Consider the following 18,329-nt stretch of genomic DNA (forward strand, 5'->3'; position numbering starts at 1 on the left):
ATCCATTCCTGGCTCGTGCCTGGAAAGGAACCTCAGGGCTGTGTGTGGCCCCAAGCTAGCTGACTGGCCAGATACCTCTGAATCTTTATGTTTGGAAAACAGTGTTGGCTTTTCTCCTCCCCTCCCCAATCCAGCTGCAGCAGTGGGGAGTCAGAAGAGGCAGTAAAATAATCAAGCATCATCCCTAGAGAGGAGAGTCCACCTAAGCTGTCACCAGATCTAAAACAGGTGTGAATAAAGGGGCAACCAGTGTCCCGAGGAGCTGTGGCTGGCGTTTCACCCCCAGAAGACCAGCCTATGAACATCCCAGAACCCCGTGACAGTGTGCTGTTCAGAGGACTCACACCTTGGGCCTGGTTTACCCCCGTTAACATTTTCAGGAGCTCCCATTGTGGCTCAGTGGGTCACAAACACCACCAGGATCCATGAGGATGCGGGTTCGATCCCTGGCCTCAGTGGGTTGAGGATCCAACATGGCCATGAGCTGTGGTGGAGGTTGCAGGTGCAGCTCGGATCTGGCGTTGCTGTGGCCGTGGTGCGGGCCAGCAGCAGCAGCTCCAATTTGACCCCTCACCTGGGCACTTCCGTATGCTGTGGTGAGGCCCTAAAAAGAAGAAAAAATAAATAAAAACCATTTTCAAGTCTTCCAGGAGGCTGCTCGTAACATTCTTTATGTGAGGGGCGGAGGCAAAGCTCTCTGCTGTCTTCCTTTGTGTCCGACTGTAACACCAGCCTGTAAAGTTAACTTGGAAAGTGCACTTGTCACAGCAGAACCCAAGGGACATGCTCCAACATCATGGGACATTCTATCAATCATCTTTTCAAAACACACGCTTTTTAAAAAACTCAAGTCTGCAGCACATAAAGCTGTTGAAGCAACGGAATCCATACAGCCCTCACCACCCACCTTCCCTTCCACATGAACCAAACAAAATACTTCTGTGTTTCCATATAGTTAAATTAATTTTTCCATTAATCCAATAAGTGGCAAAAGGAAAAACAGGATAGGGGTTGGTATGTATCCATTTATGGCACAAGTTGGGAAAGCGATCGCTCCTCTTAAATGACTGTGGACATGGTTACCTTGAATAGGAACTACCGCCTGGGGAGGCTGGTGTCCTTTAATGCTGTACCCCAGGGCTCAGTATGGATCCTAAGCCATGTCAGGCACTCCTCGAAACTCCCAACACACAGTCAATAAATACTGATTGAAGTGAAATGTATCAGCTCTTGTAGATCCAGGTCACATCAGTGACTTTTAAACTCAAAACGGGGACGATTTTATGAAAATGCTCTTTGGGATTTCGTATGAGATGACAGGTCAATAGGAAAATAATCAATGAACCTGACTCGTATCCATGAGGCTGTGGCTTCGATTCCTGGCCTTGCTCAGTGGGTTAAGGATCCGATGTTGCTGTGAGCTGTGGTGTGGGTCGCAGATGCAACTCGGATCCCACGTTGCTGTGGCTGTGGTGTAGGCTGGTAGCTGCAGCTCTAATTTGATCCCTAGCCTGGGAACTCCCATATGCCATAGGTGTGGCCCTAAAAAAAAAAAAAAAACCTATCAACTTTGCGTTAAAAAACAAAAGAATCAATAAAATAGAAGCACAAGAGGAACTTATAGGTTTGTCCAATAGAATTTGGTTCTTCATAAGGTACAGTTTGTATTTAATTTAAACATTACAGTGTTAGGAGTCCCCATCATGGCTCAGTGGTTGATGAATCTGACTAGGAACCATGAGGTTGCGGGTTTGATCCCTGGCCTCACTCAGTGGGTTAAGGATCCGGGTGTTGCCATGAGCTGTGGCAAATGTGGCTCGGATCCTGCATTGCTGTGGCTCTGTCGTAGGCCGGTGGCTACAGCTCCGATTGGACCTCTAGCTTGGGAACCTCTATATGCTGCAGGTGTGGCCCTAGAAAAGACATAAATAAATGAACAAACAAACAAACATTACAGCTTTACAAATGAGTTGAAAATTAAGTTGAAAGAAAAAAAACCTCTATGTTATTAGTCAAAAACATTTGATCAACCAGTGATTTTATCTGATTTAAGCTATTGGATATAGACCTATAATAGAAGAATACACTGGTGCCCAAAGAGAGCTTGAAGTTTATGGTCCCATTATGGTCACTGGATAGAGTCAAAATAAAAATGACAGGAGAGCTGCCCAGGTGGGAACAGGTGTGAAAGTTCTGCTGCCAACCAGCAGGTTGAGACAGCCTGCAAGCCCAGCTTCAGCTCTTGTGAACTGAGAGCAAGACTCGTCCACCTCAACCAAGGACGGAGCTCCCTCTTCCTAAGCAAAGTGTCCACACAGATCTGGGACAAGCAGAGGGAGACAGGCAGGCTCACTTCACACGGGTTGTTTTGGGACAGAAAGAGCGCAGTTGAGAAGGACAGTGATAGCTGGGACTTGGAAAACATCAGATGGGTTTGCATGCATGCGGTCTGGCTGCACATGTCTCTCTCCTTGCAAAGCCAAGCACTGGGTCTCAATGGATCCTTCCCCACAGAGGCTGGAACCATTGGCACCAGAATCCTCTTTGGATTACTGTCAAATTGGGTCAAGTCCTCCCAGGGCATGGAGACTGGCCTTCCTTCAGAGAGCAAGTTAAAAGATTTATGTCTACATATATATATATATTTTTTTCTCCAAAATCACACGATGTCATCCTTAGCTCATTATAGAAAAGTCACTCTAAAGAGAGGCTGTTTATTCTATCCGTGGTTACATCTCCCTGGACTGCCTGTCCACAAACATTCAAGGCAAGAATTACTGGAGTCGAAAGGTGCCTTCAGCACTTTTGAAAAGAATCTGCTGTATTTAGTTAAGCCTAGGTTTAAACTGCAGGTATGCTTTAATCATTCATCCTGTATGCTGGCCCTTTGTAGAATATTTCCCTGATTCTCCGGGAACCAGCCATACTTGAAATTCACACTGACTCTTCACTGCTTTCACATGAAAAGCATATTCTAATTCATAGTGCCTCTTTGAAATGCCCTACTTTTAAAACAATAAAGGTTTTACAAATGGGTTTTCAACCATCATTCTAAAAGCATCCATTTTTATGGTAAACGCGCACACTTAAATAGCAAATGATCTGTAATAACAGAAAAGGTTTCCTGACAGTAGACATCTGAAAAATGAAAAGGTGTTAGATTTTGTAGAAGTGATTTTATGTAGTTGATGACAAAAGCGGTGGAAACAATAAAACTTTAAATCCACTCAAAAAATATCCATCTCTTAAGGAAGAGAAAGCAACAATTATTGTGAATCTGAGACAGGATTTGTGGCAGTTTGCAAGGATCTTAGGGGGAAAATGGAGAACTGGATGGATGGCACAGATTTCTGGTGAGAGTATTTCCAAGCAGGAAAGTGACCGCTGGGTGATGTGTGTTAGAAGCTTAAGAATGAAGGAACTTCTGGAGTTCCCCTCGTGGCGCAGTGGTTAACGAATCCGACTAGGAACCATGAGGCTGCGGGTTCGGTCCCTGCCCTTGCTCAGTGGGTTAATGATCCGGCGTTGCCGTGAGCTGTGCTGTAGGTTGCAGATGCGGCTCGGATCCCAAGTTGCTGTGGCTCTGGCATAGGCCAGTGGCTACGGCTCCGATTAGACTCCTAGCCTGGGAACCTCCATATGCTGTGGGAGCAGCCCAAGAAATAGCAAAAAGACAAAAAAAAAAAAAAAAAAAAAAGAATGAAGGAACTTCTGAAAAGAGTGAGCACATACTTCAAAACCAGCACTGCAACAATATAAACTTAGGGTGTGTGTGTGTGTGTGTGTGTGTGTGTGTGTGTGTGTGTGTGTGTGTGTGTGTGTGTGTGTGAGAGAGAGAGAGACAGAGAGAGAGAGACAGAGAGTTCTCTTTCCATCTGTACTGAATAATGCCTAGTGACGGATTCTATTTTTCTCTTCAAATTAGACCCCAAAATAATGTGAGGTCTCTCATGGGATGTTTTGATGATATATCCCAAACGGCACATAATACCACAGCGTGAATTTGGCGTAAAAGAACTTAGTGACATGTACAACAAGAGGCAAGAAGCACTTAGCCCAAGGGGTTCGGTGCTCTAGAAACTGCCTGGGAATGTCAACTATTACATCTGCTCAAATGTTTGATAAGCTGCACTCCCCCCCTCCTCCATCTTTTGGAAGAGGGCAATTCCTCCATCCAGGGTCTCAAGAGACAAATCAAAATATCAGCTCAAAATAAGTCCCTGCAAACATGCTTCTGCCCTGGATCATGTCAACAGAGAAACCACAAGACTCAAGCACGGATTATGCCTTTTTCAAGGGTGCCCCATCCTCAGCCTATTTTCCAAGGATTTAAATCTACTTGACACAGGCCAGGACCTGGGACCTGGGACCTGGGACCCTTTGCTGCAGTGCTTGCACCTGATCAAACAACTTCTGGAGCAACAAAATACATAGAAACTACTGAGGAATGTAGAGACTAAAAATAACTGCGGACAGGTGCAGTTGGGACAAATTATGAACAAGAAGATACAAAACATCTAAAGGCTCAACTGCCACTTGTGAAGAGCGCACAGCAAGAGCAGGGCATGGGGAGCAAGAGCAGGTACTCTGCACCCCCCCTGCACGCAGCACCAAAGGGGTGGGCAGACCACCTTAGCCACCCCCCTGGCCTGACCACCGGATCCGCCTCTACCCTCGCCCCATGTGAGGAATCAGCTTGGCACTCCACCCGCCCAGCCAGCAAGCAAGGGAACCTGTTGCTTGCTTTACTCCCCACTGCGGCAGCAAAGCCCCCAGGAAAGTTTTACCTGAATTTTCCTTTCGGGCCTCTTATCAATTTCTATTGATTAAGGGAGCCAAAAGCCATGGATGATGATATATTTACTCCACAGTCACCAGTGGAGCTTAACTGATTTACTCATACTGGAGAAAAACACATAAAAGCTCCTGAATTGAGAGCGGCCTTCCTACCTGTTAACTTCCGAAAGCATTCACAGGATAGAACCATTACTTTGTAATAAGTTTAAATGCAGGATAATCTACAAAACAGAGTCATGATCTTGTACCCCTGCAACGAACGTAATACTGTACATCCATCATACTTCAATTACAAAATAAATAAATAGAGGAGTTCCCGTCATGGTGCGGCGGAAACGAATCTGACAGGTTCGATCCCTGGCCTTGCTCAGTAAATTAAGGACCCAGCGTTGCCATGAGCTGTGGTTTAGGTCGCAGAAGTGGCTGGGATCCTGGTCGCTGTGGCTCTGGTATATCAACGCGACGCCTCGCCTGGGAACCTCCATATGCCACGAGTGTGGCCCTGAAAAAAAAAATGACTAAATAAATAAAAATAATTCATAGGAATGCTTTGCTCGGCCCCAATATGGGTTCATGGGAGCCGACTCTACGGCGCGGTTAATATTTTCAGACGTAAATTTTTCTTGTAGGTCTGTCTTGTCTTGCAGGGTCACATCTTTGATTGACGCCCTCCCCAGGCACACACAGGCCCCCGTGTTGGGGAGGGTCCCTCCACTCACGCTGCTCCACTCCCTCCTTACCTTTGTACAGAGTCTTGGGCACCTGGCAGGTGTGTCCGCATCCATTGGAGCAGCATTTCTTAACCCCAGAGCACTCGTTGTCCACCTCGCAGCTTTCCACGCAGGCGGCCGCAAACCCGCTGGCTTTCTCAGGAGCTGGACAGTCCCCCTGCTTCACCGACAGGATGTACTTGAGGAACTCACAGCTGGTCAGGCATTCGTAGTTCTTCTTGGGGAACAGAGGCTGGGAGGCAAGAGAAGAAAAGCCCAGATATGTGGGGTCTGATTTCCTAGACATTGGAAAGGCAGGTCCAAACACTTACTGCGCTGAAATTTCCCTTGAATGCTTTACGAAACAGATGTATTCGCTTCCTTTCTTCCTAAAGAAGGGTTATTTTATGCCAGTTTTCTCAAGGAACATGACCCATGACTTAGACCTTTACATTACAAGCCACAGATACACACAAGCGACACATCCACATTAATATGTTCTGGGTTCTAGCATTGTAAAAAAAAAAAAAAAGTACGTCAAGCCATCATTACTCTGACAATTAAATATCAGGGAAAGATTTCATGCACTTCAATTAGTTCTCAAAGGTGGAAAATTTGAAACACAAGCTAGAAAACGTATAATTCTAAGCTGTGAACTCAAATTGTAGAATAATTCTAAGCTGAGAACTCAAATTGTAGAATAATTCTAAGCTGTGAACTCAAATTGTGGAATAATTCTAAGCTGTGAACCCAAACTGTAGAATAATTCTAAGCCGTGAAGTCAAATTGTAGAATAATTCTAACCTGTGAACTCAAACTGTAGAGGTCAATGAAGTTGGTGATAATAATTATACCTGAAGTTTGAAAAACTAACATAAATTGATTGGGTTAAAATCGGTTTCAATTTAAGAGCTTTCCAGGTAAAACAGAGGAAAGGCCATGGCTTTAATACTGAAGTGGCACAAATCTGTAGCTAATTAAAACAAACAAACAAACAAAAACTGGGTAGTTCCAGGGACTTCCCAACGTGGCACAGTGGTTAACGAATCCGACTAGGAACCATGAGGTTTTGGGTTTGGTCCCTGCCCTTGCTCAGTGGGTTAACAATCTGGCGTTGCCGTGAGCTGTGGTGTAGGTTGCAGACACGGCTCGGATCCCGTGTTGCTGTGGCTCTGTTGTAGGCCGGGGTCTACAGCTCCGATTGGACCCCTAGCTTGGGAGACTCCATATGCCGCGGGAGCGGCCCCAAGAAATAGCAAAAAGACAAAACAAACAAACAAACAAAAAAACTGGGTTGTTCCCATCCTCGATCAGTGGTTAACGAATCCGACTAGGAACCATGAGGTTGTGGGTTTGATCCCTGGCCTCACTCAGTGGGTTAAGGATCCGGTGTTGCCGTGAGCTGTGGTGTAGTTCGCAGACACAGCTTGGATCCTGCTTTGCTGTGGCTCTGGCGTAGGCTGGTGGCTACAGCCTGATTAGACCCTAGTCTGGGAACCTCCATATGCCGCAGGATCGGCCCTAGAAAAGGCCAAAAAAAAAAAAAAAAAAGACTTTACTATGCCATACAGCAGAAATTGACACAACACTGTAAATCAACTATACTTTACTAAAACAAAGCTTTACAAACATTGGGAAAGCATCCTCAGTTGCCAAGGCTTTTCTCTCTCATTCAATTTCGCAGCGCATTTTTCTGTTCGCCGCTAGAAGCGTTTTCCTTCCTCAGCTTTGGAAGTTCTAAATTCAGGTCCAAAGCAAAGTTAGAAATCAAGGAAAGGGATCTGTAACAATTATGGAGTGTTGGCCAGCTTTCCTCTTTCAAAAAAGTTGATATATCACATGCACTGAAAGAAAATACTTGGTTACCGAAATCATGGGCCCCTGCCACATGGACTGAGATTTCTCTGCAGAAATAATTTTTAAAAATCTGTCAAGTGTTTACTGCTTGCTAACTTGGAAATCACAGGGCCTTAGTCTGCACTATGGCATAATCAAATCAACTCCGTGCAAAACTGCTTCGCCTCTGAAAACGGGGTGTAAGTCCAGAAGCAGAACATCAGTGCTGTCCGTTTAATCATCTCCGTGCCATCCGCCACGCCCTTGAACTGGGAGGGAGAAGAAAGCAGAGACGGTGTTGTCTCCTCTTATCATTTGCTTACTAACAGGGCCGAATCAAACACAGATAAGCAAAAGAATGGCCAAGACAGGTATCCAACATTTGTGCCCACCGAGCGTAAAGGCAGAATGATCACAGCACAGGAATTTGGATCTTCCACTTGCTGTGAGAGTTGTTCTGTAAAAGGCAATATCTTTTTCTTTTTGCTCTGGATTCAAAAATGTGAATTTGGTGGCTGATTTTATTGAGGACCATGGAAACGAAAAAGTTCCTGCCTGCACAGGGTCTGAGCGCTTGCAGTGGTGCTGATGACGTGATGAAGATTGCATGCGACCGTGCACACAGAGAAACAGGCAGGGCTTGCAGTGTGGGCTCACACCAGGTACCCAGCAGGACGGGAATGAATGACGTGGCTCTTCCGGTCTCACTGCCGCATGCTTCCTGTTTAACGTTTTCAAATTCTCATGGGATTCTAACAAAAATGTCATATGAGCCAAAGAGAGAGAGAGAGAGACGGTTTGGTTCTGTTTCTCCTATGGCGTGACCCTCCACCCATCCACAGGTCTCCATCGTTCCAGGCCAGGCACTGAAATCGGAGGGAGGGAGCTGGGCCCCTCGGAAATTGGCAACAAAGAAACAGTCCCAGTTTTTGAGCTTCCACAAAGGTCATCTTACAACTATTTGGTACAGTACTCTTACAGAGGTGTTCTACTTAACTTGAATTGTTTACATCTCCTGAAGGCAAATTTTAATGTTCTCTATCAACTATCTTGGATAGTTGTCTTGGATCAGGCTGAAAAATATTAATGATCTGAACACAGATGAGAGAACACGTGAGATCTGTACACAAGGGCTCTCTGCCTTTAATCGCCACTTAATGAGAATTTATGAGTTGAATGGCATAAGGACAAAAAATGCTTACAGGTCAGAAAAAAAAATGAGGTGTGAATATTAATACTCTAGATATAAAGAAAACGTGTAAATTGGTCCCCGGATGGCCAGCTAGAAATCCCGTGAGCAAAAGGTCATTTGGGTACAGGAAAAAAAAATGTCTGACTATCGAGCATGGCATATGTCCTGTGCTATCACAAGTTAATTGCTGGTAGGCTCGTCAGGAGGAATGTGAACGTTTTGGGAAAGGTGTGATTACCCATATGATTATGCCCTTCAACTTCATGGAAATATAAACACGCACGGCAGCAAGAGAAGACACGCTAAATGTTGGGTTTCTTTCTTCTTCTTCTTTTTTTTTTTTTTTTTTTTTGGCCACACCCATGGTATGAGAAATTTCCCTGGGCCTGTGATCGGACCCAAGTCACAACAGTGACAATGCCAGATTCGTAACTGCTCGGCCACCAGGACACTCCTTATGCTGATTAATTTTTGTTTGTTTGCCCTGACCACATGCAAAACCAAAAACACAACAGCTTTCAAAGAGCATGTATTTTTTCTACAGTAGATCGTGCCTACAGGATGTCATTGTCTCTCCAAAGAAGGGCTTGTAAAAGAAAATTGGTGAAGGGAACTGCCCTTAGGCGCACTGGGTTAAGGAGAAAATCCTTCATATTTTAATTGATTTTCTACACAATATTAATTCTTATAAACCTCTCCCCTATCTCATGTCTCAGCTCATGACTAAAATGTGTTTTCAGAACCTGACCTGGGCAATACACTAAGCTCAACTTACCTGTGGCAAATGGTAAAAACAGAATGAAATAGTAACAAAAGAGGGTAACCATTCTTGGAGGCTTTTCTTTCTTTTTTTTCTTTCTGGCCACGCCCATGTCATATGGATGTTTCTGGGCCAAGGATCAAACCAGTGCCCCAGCAGTGACGCAAGCCACTGCAGTGACAACCCAGATCCTTAACCCACTGCACTGGAGCTCCCTTGAATGCTTTTTTTTAAGATAGTAATAGTTGTCATTTTGTTTGGTGTAAAATGCAAGGTACTGTACAATAAAATAATTTGTGCAGCAATCATGGAGTGATGGACATATATACATGTAATTCAGTAAGTTATCTTAATATGTTAGAAATCATACAAATATGAGGCCTCAGATACGGAGAGAACACTGCGTTTGGTATTGGTTCAATTCAAGGAAATTGCACCATGTGCCAAATCTCAAATGCACAGCCTTTGCCAAAAGCTTGGGCCTGGGAGCTTCTCTCCATGCTCCAGGCAATACGCACATGTGCAACCTTGAACGTGGAATCCCCGAAATGAGTTCTCCACCATCCTCACCAGCATCCCTTCCATCCTCACCAACTCCCAGCATCGGTACCAGCATCCCCATCATGCTCACCAGCATCCCCCTCCATCCTCACCAGCGTCCCTTCCATCCTCACCAACTCCCCAGCATCCGTACCAGCATCCCCATCATGCTCACCAGCATCCCCGCCATCCTCACCAATGACTAGCTGACACACCAGCCATGGCAGTGTATTCCTAACAGGTGTGAGGACCCGGCATGCACTCCACTCTACCAGCTGCTTCCCTAGCTCGCCCCGCTTGTTCCTCCCCAGTCCCCCACTACCAGGGTTATCTCCACTTGACAAATGAGCCAGTGGAAGTTTGCGGAGATTGTAATTTATCCACAATCACAGCAAGGAAGCGTGTGGGCCAGTGTTTTTCTAAGGGCCGCCCCACATCTCAGGGTAAAATTAGAAGATGGCTAAGCCACTGGATGTCAACTTGCTTCCCTAAGAGGATCACCTGGAGGCTTCTAAAACTCCAGAAATATCAAGGAAGAGAGCAGAGGGGAAAATGCACACACACACACACACACCATACATGCACGCACACACTCATTTACATGTATATACATAAATCATACATATATAAATTAAAAGGACAGGTATAGTCCAACCATATTGACAACAACAGGCCATACTGAAATACAGCTTATTGACTGATCTTCAAGAATACAAATATGATTTCTCAGGCTCCAGGTAGAAAAGGCACGTGGATTATGATGGAGAAAATGAGGTTTCTTCAGGTTAATGTCTCTCTATAAAATTTTTTTTGTCTGTCTATAAAATTTAATGTGCGATGCCAATAGAGCAATGGCTATAAAACAATAATAAAGTACATATGTTTTATATATATATATATGATAAACTAAGTTGTTATTGTGTGACAGAAATATTATCCAAGACATAAAGACTCAAAGAAATGACATCTATGAGCCTTTCTTGCAAAACTGTGCAATGGTGAAACTCAGCTGTTCCACAGGTTAACAGAAACCAAGAATACATTAGTTAGCACAGCACCCCTCCCCAAGATAAAATGTTTTCTTATACATTATTTGAGTATAAACGTTTGGGCGATCCAATTTGGACTTCAGCTATGACAGCAGGCAAAGTTTGTCATGAATAATCTCAAAGAAAATGGTATCTATGGACTCCTGTTTAAAAAGGAATGAAGACATAATCCAATTTAGAAAGCCAAAAATAAAGAAATTAGCATAAAAGAATTACTAATCATTTTATCACCCACATAAATATAAAACTAAAATTGAATAAAGTAGGAGTTATAGCTAAAAAGAGAATTTGATGTGATAAAACCGAAAGGAGAATATACTTAAAATTTTTAAAGTTATTACTTAAAAATATAAATATTATTTTAAAGTATACTTAAAAGTTACAAAAGAGAATCTGATGTGATAAAACTAAAAGGAGAAGAATATACTTAAACACTGGTAGGTGAAGGAGCGGTGTAAGAAACCCTAACTTCATTTCAGGACATTGGTCTTAGGCTATGAAGCACTCCAGCCAAAGACTGCAGAGCTGGGACCCAGATGGGAAAAGGCTTATGAGGAGAAGTTTAGAGGAAACCAGGTGTGAGTGCTCCCGGTGGAGTTACACAGGATGCATTTGATTCTTCCAGCCAAGAGCTGTAACAGCACGTGTGAAACGCTGTCAACCCCGAGTTCAGTGGAGACTTGAAGCTCAGAGTTTTTCTGGCAAGGTGGTCACTTCGGACCTTCTACCTGGCATGTCCCAAAACTCCAGACTCCCAAAAGGAAACGGGGGCCCCTCTTCAACCACATCATTTATACTCAGAGTGTAGGAATGGTAAGCCCCCCTTATCAGCTAGGGATTGGTGGAAACCTCCCCACATCAAGGGTCAACCTTCTAAGCAGGAATTTCTAAGGAGAGGTTTGCTGTGGTAACTCTTCTGCACAGGTCATCACGGCTATTTCCGGATGGTAGACTTTGGAGGAAAGGTGAAGTTTTACTCTCCTGTGTGGTTTATTGTGTTACTGTTCTAGAAGGCGTATATGATGTCTATAAAAGAGACATTATATCATTTTTTTAAAATCTGCCAGTTGAATCTTTCAAAAAAGGCATCTAAATACTAAGTATTCATGAAAGAAGAAAAAGCATTCTGAATTCAAATGTTTCTAATTTATGCGTGGAAATGCAATTATAATTTGCTTGGGAACTCAGTTATACATACTAATTTATTAGATGTGATTATATTTAATTTGGTTCTCAGGCACAGGGTAGACCTTGCCCATGAATATTATAAAACTAGGAGAAAATCAGAAGCATGTATTTTAAGCAAGTCCCTTTCCTATGCTAAATTAGAGTCATCTTTACTGATGTTTATCTCTGCTTCCTCTTCCTCGGCTTTTCTATTTATTTTGGAGGGAAATGGGACCCTCTCTGCGGATCTGGCTGGATCTTCCACTGGGGGCAGCGCGCCAGAATCATGATGGAAGATGATCATCGGGCACGTAAGTAACTCCCCCAAATCAAAAGTTTCCAGAGAATCAGGGATGGCAAGGACCCCCAATGAAACCATCACTAACTTCTCTCCCCTTCTTTCTGCATGTTGTTGTTACCAGGCTCGACGATCAGTTATTAGCTCACTGAAGCACGGATACGCTGACTCATGAGCCAAACTGCCATCTTGGCAGAGGCATCTCATGATGAACAGAAGAAAGCATGACAGTCGCGAGACAATCATGCCTACAGGGTGCATGCTTACTAATGAACAGGTGAAGTCATGAACGGTGTCGTTTGCATAAAAATCGAGGTAGACACAGGAAGTCAGGGAGGTACACGTGAGGTCGAAGAGGATCAGACAAAGGGAAAGCTCTTAAGCCACCAAGAGTGGTAATGACTTAGTGGGGAGGGGTGACGTGCAAGACAGGGGAATATTCTAGAAGGAAAGATAAACAAATAGGAGGGACAGAAGCAAATACGGGGAACTCCATTCAGAACATGCCAAACACATCAGTCAGGCAGGAACTGTGTGACTGGAAGGCCAAGATAGTTTTGCACATCTCAATTTCTATGAATATAAAAGGAGGATAATAATAATATTTATTGTGTACTATTACCCTAAGCATTAAAGGATGTTAAACACTTAGCACAGACTGTGCCACATCATGACGCTGAAATGAGTGCTAGCTCCAAAAATAAGTGTTAGAACTTTAAAACGCTGTTCTAGAAATTCTACCGATAAAACAATTGGGGAACACTAGAGGTTAATTACAGATTGCCTAAAATCCTCAAATAAATCATGTCTTTTAGGGAGGAATAAAGTGTAAAGTGGTTAAATGCAGATATTTACTCTTTGATTTATATTTTTTTAAGTGTCCAATATGTTTCCATCTCAGAGAACTTTTTGCAAACACGGTCCAGCTCTGCAGAGTCATCACACCTGTCCACGCTACAACAGGATCAGACCTCAGAAAAGACACACACTTTCACCTTCTTAGGAGTTATAAAATGGTCTGCACCCCCAATTACAATGTTGGGGGAGGGCATTCTCCACACCAACACCAAGCAATTCTTGGCCCCAGCTGGGGGTCCTACCACTCAACTCAAGGCTGATCTATCTCCCTGGAGACCATGTCAGATGCCACAGGTTCCTGGCTCAGTCCCACAAGACTGCCCCCCACCTCCGTTTCACAGGCCAGTTGCAAGTTCAGGTTGTCATCTGTGCTTCTGACCAAACGGCTACAGCGCTACAGATTGGAGGGTCCGACACCCCCTTCCCAGGTTCAATTAATTTGCTAGAGTGCTCACAAAGCTCAGAGAAACATTTTACTTCACATGTGGCTCGTTTATTACAAAAGGACCTAGTGGAGGAATGCACAGGGCAGGGCATGAGGAGAGGGCACAAGATCCTTTTCCCATGTCTCCACATGTTCACCAACCCGGAAGCTCTCCAAACCCAGTCCTTCTGGCGTTTTATGGAGGCTTCATTACATGGGTCTGACTGATTAAGTCACTGTCCCCTGAGGACGGACCTCAGTCTCCAGCTCCTCTTTCATTCCTGTAAGTCAGAAAGAGGATGAGACTGGAAGTTCCCACTCCCTAATTACAGAGCTGGCTCCATGGCAACCAGCCCCCACCTGCAAGGGCTTTCCAAAAGTCACCTCCTTAACGTGACCAAAGACACCTTGATCCTGCTCAAGCATAGGAAATCCCCAGGGCCAAGAAAGGAGCCGAAGGCCAAATACAAATATTTTTTAAAATTATAAATCACAGCATCACAGAAATCTTCCTATAAATTTCCTAGTCCCTTGTTTATACACTGCCCTATGGGTATCACATCACTTTTAGGCAATACGGGTCCCACGATATGAATAAAAACTCATACGACTAGATGGTATTTTCTCATTATGAATGTGCAAAAGGGTAATTACAAGTACCACAGGGTAGGGAGATGGTTCTCAACAGGAGTGACTTAGCCCCACAGGGAATATTTGGCAAAGTCTGGAAGCTTTTTGTGTGTGTGTGGCCACACCCGTGGCATATGGAAGTTCCTGTGCCAGGGACTGAGTCCGAGTTGCAGTTGCAATCTACATCTCACCCGCAGCAATCCTGGATATTTTAACTCACTGCATCGGGCTGGGGAATCAAACCTGCACCTCTGCAGCAACCCAAACCACTGCAGCTGGATTCTTAACCCACTGCAACACAGCCAGAACTCCAATTGGAGACATTTCTTGGTTGTTACAACCAGAAGGGGAGTGTTCCAGGCATTTACTGGGTAAAGAGTAGGTTTGCTGCTAAAGCTCCTACAGTACCCGGGACAGGCTTACCACAAAGAATTGTTTCACTAGAAAATGACAATAGTGTCAGAAAATTCAGGATTGGAGCCGTGTCTTAATTAATTAGCCCGAGTGACACAAATGGAAAGGGAGACAAGACTCTGTCACTGTCTGGAGAAATCCAGAACTCACCGCAGGAAACAGACACTGAAACAGCTAAACCACGACGACATCAAAAACAGTGTAACAGACAGGTGTACAAGTCCAATGAGAACTGGTGGTAGCACATATTCAAAAAGCATCTCAACAGGGTCCAGCAGGGTGTCATATGACAGGGACAAGGAGAACGGAGTCACAGCCTCTGCTCCCACTTTGCTTGCCTTTCAGGAGAGAGATAAAATGTCAATAACCATGACAATATAGTTAATAAATACAGGAGACACTACCCCAACGAAGGAGGTCAAAGCGGACTGAGCACCAAAGCAGGCACTCATAAGGTGGGACAGCTGTCTTAAATTAAGAGAGGGCGGGAATGAAGAGGACCGTTCGAATGCTGGTGTTTTTTTTCAGCCATAAAGAATAGACTGTACAAAACCAGGGTAATCAGAGCACAGTCTGGAGTGCTTCAACTAATTTGGTTTTTTTATCTGGCAAAAGCCCTCCACATATGGCCCTCCACAAATGGCTGCTGAGGAATGCACGACCTGACCATAAAACCAGACAGAATATATGCGATGGCAGACAGTGGCCAACAAACAGGGCTGTATGCCCTAAGATAAGGTACAAATGAGGTGAGCCTGGAGCCAGCCAAAAGTGAATGGCTGCTCCCGGAGCAAGGTTCAAGGAGGGGTAACTCTGCACCTATTCTGAGTTGAGGAGAAAGAGATCAGAGATGGAAAAGGTGAGTCTTATGCGCAGAAAGACAGGAAGGAGGGAGCTAGGCAAAGAGAGTTGTGAGGGACCTCTGTAGATTGTAGCTGAATATTACTTCTTTTATTTTTATTTTTTCCATTATAGTTGGTTTACAGTGTTCTGTCCATTTATACTGTAGGGCAAAGTGACCTAGTCACACACACACACATATATATATATACATACACACATTCTTTTTCTCACATTATCCTCCATCATGTTCCATCTGAAGTGACTAGATACAGTTCTCAGTGCTACACAGCAGGATCTCATTCCTTATCCACTCCAAAGGCAATCACTCCCATCTATGAACCCCAGACTCCCAGTCCATCCCACACTCTCCCCCTCCCCATTTGAAAACACAAGTCTGTTCTCCAAGTCCATGAGTTTCTTTTCTGCAGAAAGGTTTATTTGTGCGGTACATTAGACTCCAGATATAAATGATATCATATGATATTTGTCTTTTTCTTTCTGAATTACTTCACTTAGTATGAGAGTCTCTAGTTCCATCCATAGTGCTGCAAATGGCATTATTTTGTTCTTTTTGATGGCTGACTAGTATTCCACTGTGTATATATACCACATGTTCTTAATCCATTCATCTGTTGATGGACATTTAGGATGTTTCCACGTCTTGGCTATTGTGAAAAGTGCTGCAATGAACATAGAGGTGCATGTGTCTTTTTCAAGGAAAGTTTTGTCCGGATATATGCCCAAGAGTGGGATTGCTGGATGATATGGTAGTTCTGTATTTGGTTTTCTGAGGTGCCTCCATACTGTTTTCCATAGCAGTTGTATCAATTTACATTCCCACCAACAGAGGAGGAGGGTTCCCTTTTCTGCACACCCTCTCCAGCATTTGCTATTTGTGGACTGGTTAATGATGGAATACTGCTTCTTGAATGTGCATGGGGTGAGAGAACACAAGACACAGGGTAAGGGGGTGGGGGGCGGTTGGGAAAGAAGAATCGGAAAGCACTAGAGCAAACAGTTCCCAGAGTTCTAACGAGGACAGTAACTCAAAGGGCATCAGACAGAGTACTCAGAAAGAGATTACCTTAGTCATGGGGCCAAATTAGCCCTCGACTAACAGCTTCTCTGAATCTGCCCCAAGAAGGTTTAGAAGCAAGTATCTAAAAAAACAAAGGGATCTCCAATAACTACATGCCAGAACAGTCTAATGCTTTTTAAAAAAAATATAGCAAAATTCAGAACACAAAAATGGGACATCTAATCAAAAATCATCAGGTATACAAAGAAACGGGAAACTGACACAGAATCCAAGGGGAGATGGAGAACCTAAAGAAACAGGGCCAGAAATGACACCCGTGATGCAATTAGCAGAAAAGGACATTTAAAAAGATATTATAGGCGTTCCCATGTGGCTCAGTGGGTGAAGCATCCAGCACTGTCACTACAGTGGCTTGGGTCACTGCTGTGGCACAGGTTCAATTCCTAGCCCAGGAACTTCCGCATGCCACAGGCACAGCCAAAAACAAACCAAAAAAAGATATTATAAACACACTCTAAGTGTCCAAGAATACAGATGATAACAAGGACGCAGGAGAGAAATGGAAGCTACAGGAGAGGCTGGTATGGAACTTCTAGAAGTAAAAATGAAGAAATAAAAAAAAAATGCCAGATGGGATTTTTAAAATGTTAGACACTGTAGGATAAAATACCAGTTGATGGTTCCTTGAAGAAATAGCGCTAACAACTATTAAAATGAAGCAGAGAGTTGGGGGGAAAAAAAGATCAGAGACTCACTAACCCAGGAGACCATATAAAGTCTGTTAAGTATAATTAGGCTCCCAGAAGACAGAAGACACAAGACGGGACAGAAAAAATAGTAACAGTGGCTGACACATTACAATTTCAATGAAAATTATAAACCCACAATTAGAAGAATCTGAATGACCCCAAGCAGAAGAAACATAAAGGACAGCCCATCAAGATACATCATAACCATACTGTTTAAAATCAGACACAGAGAAACTTAAAAGCAGACAGAGCAATAGAAAGATACTTCGTGAACAGTTAAAAAAAAAAAGAATGTTGGAGATTTTTCAGAAAATATGAAAGATAAAAGAAAATGGAAAAATATTCTTGAACCACTAGTTAGGGAAAAAAAATGTTAACCTGGGATTCTATACTCAGTGAAATACCTTTCATTTGGGGATAGAGTTATAATTCTGCATTTTGGATGATAATAGAGAAAGAGGTTTTTTTTTTTTTCTTTCACTTTTATCTTTTTGCCTTTTTAGGGCTGCACCTGAGGCATATGGAGGTTCCCAGGTTAAGGGTTGAATCAGAGCTGTAGCCACTGGCCTATGCCATAGCAACACGGGATCCGAGCCACGTCTGTGACCTACACCACAGCTCACCCACTGAGCGAGGCCAGGGATCAAACCCGAGTCCTCATGGATACTACTTGGGTTCATTAACCACTGAGCCATGAGGGAACTCCCTTTTTTGGGGGGCTTTTAAAAACCATTTTAATCTGTTTATTTTCAATCATTATCAGCTACTGCATATTCTGTCCCTGTAGAATACCACAGAGGAAATCACAAGACTTCATCCAATCAATATGGCAACTTGGAGTGAGCACTTATAGGGAACCCCAATTACAAGGACACACTTGCTAGCCCTTGGCTCAGAGCACAAGCGCCACTGGGGGAAATGCAGGCTCTTGTGCCCACAGCCCACACCTGCTGAATTAGAATCTGCATGTGAGCAAGCCTCCAGAGATGGGTGAGCAGGACCAAGAAAGCAGAGTGCTGCTCT

The 18,329-nt window shown here is 43.8% G+C and overlaps 1 protein-coding gene across 1 annotated transcript in view; it reads right to left on the minus strand.

Moving 5' to 3' along the window:
• ANOS1 (anosmin 1) overlaps positions 1 to 18,329 on the minus strand; it is a 207,081-nt gene that overhangs the window by 63,180 nt on the left and 125,572 nt on the right. The window contains exon 5 of the mRNA XM_021080958.1: positions 5,538 to 5,760. Coding sequence (XP_020936617.1) covers positions 5,538 to 5,760 — 223 coding nt within the window. The remainder of the gene's footprint in view (positions 1 to 5,537; positions 5,761 to 18,329) is intronic.

The sequence above is a fragment of the Sus scrofa genome, chromosome Y, assembly GCF_000003025.6.
Source record: "Sus scrofa isolate TJ Tabasco breed Duroc chromosome Y, Sscrofa11.1, whole genome shotgun sequence".
Classification (NCBI taxonomy): Eukaryota; Metazoa; Chordata; class Mammalia; order Artiodactyla; family Suidae; genus Sus; species Sus scrofa.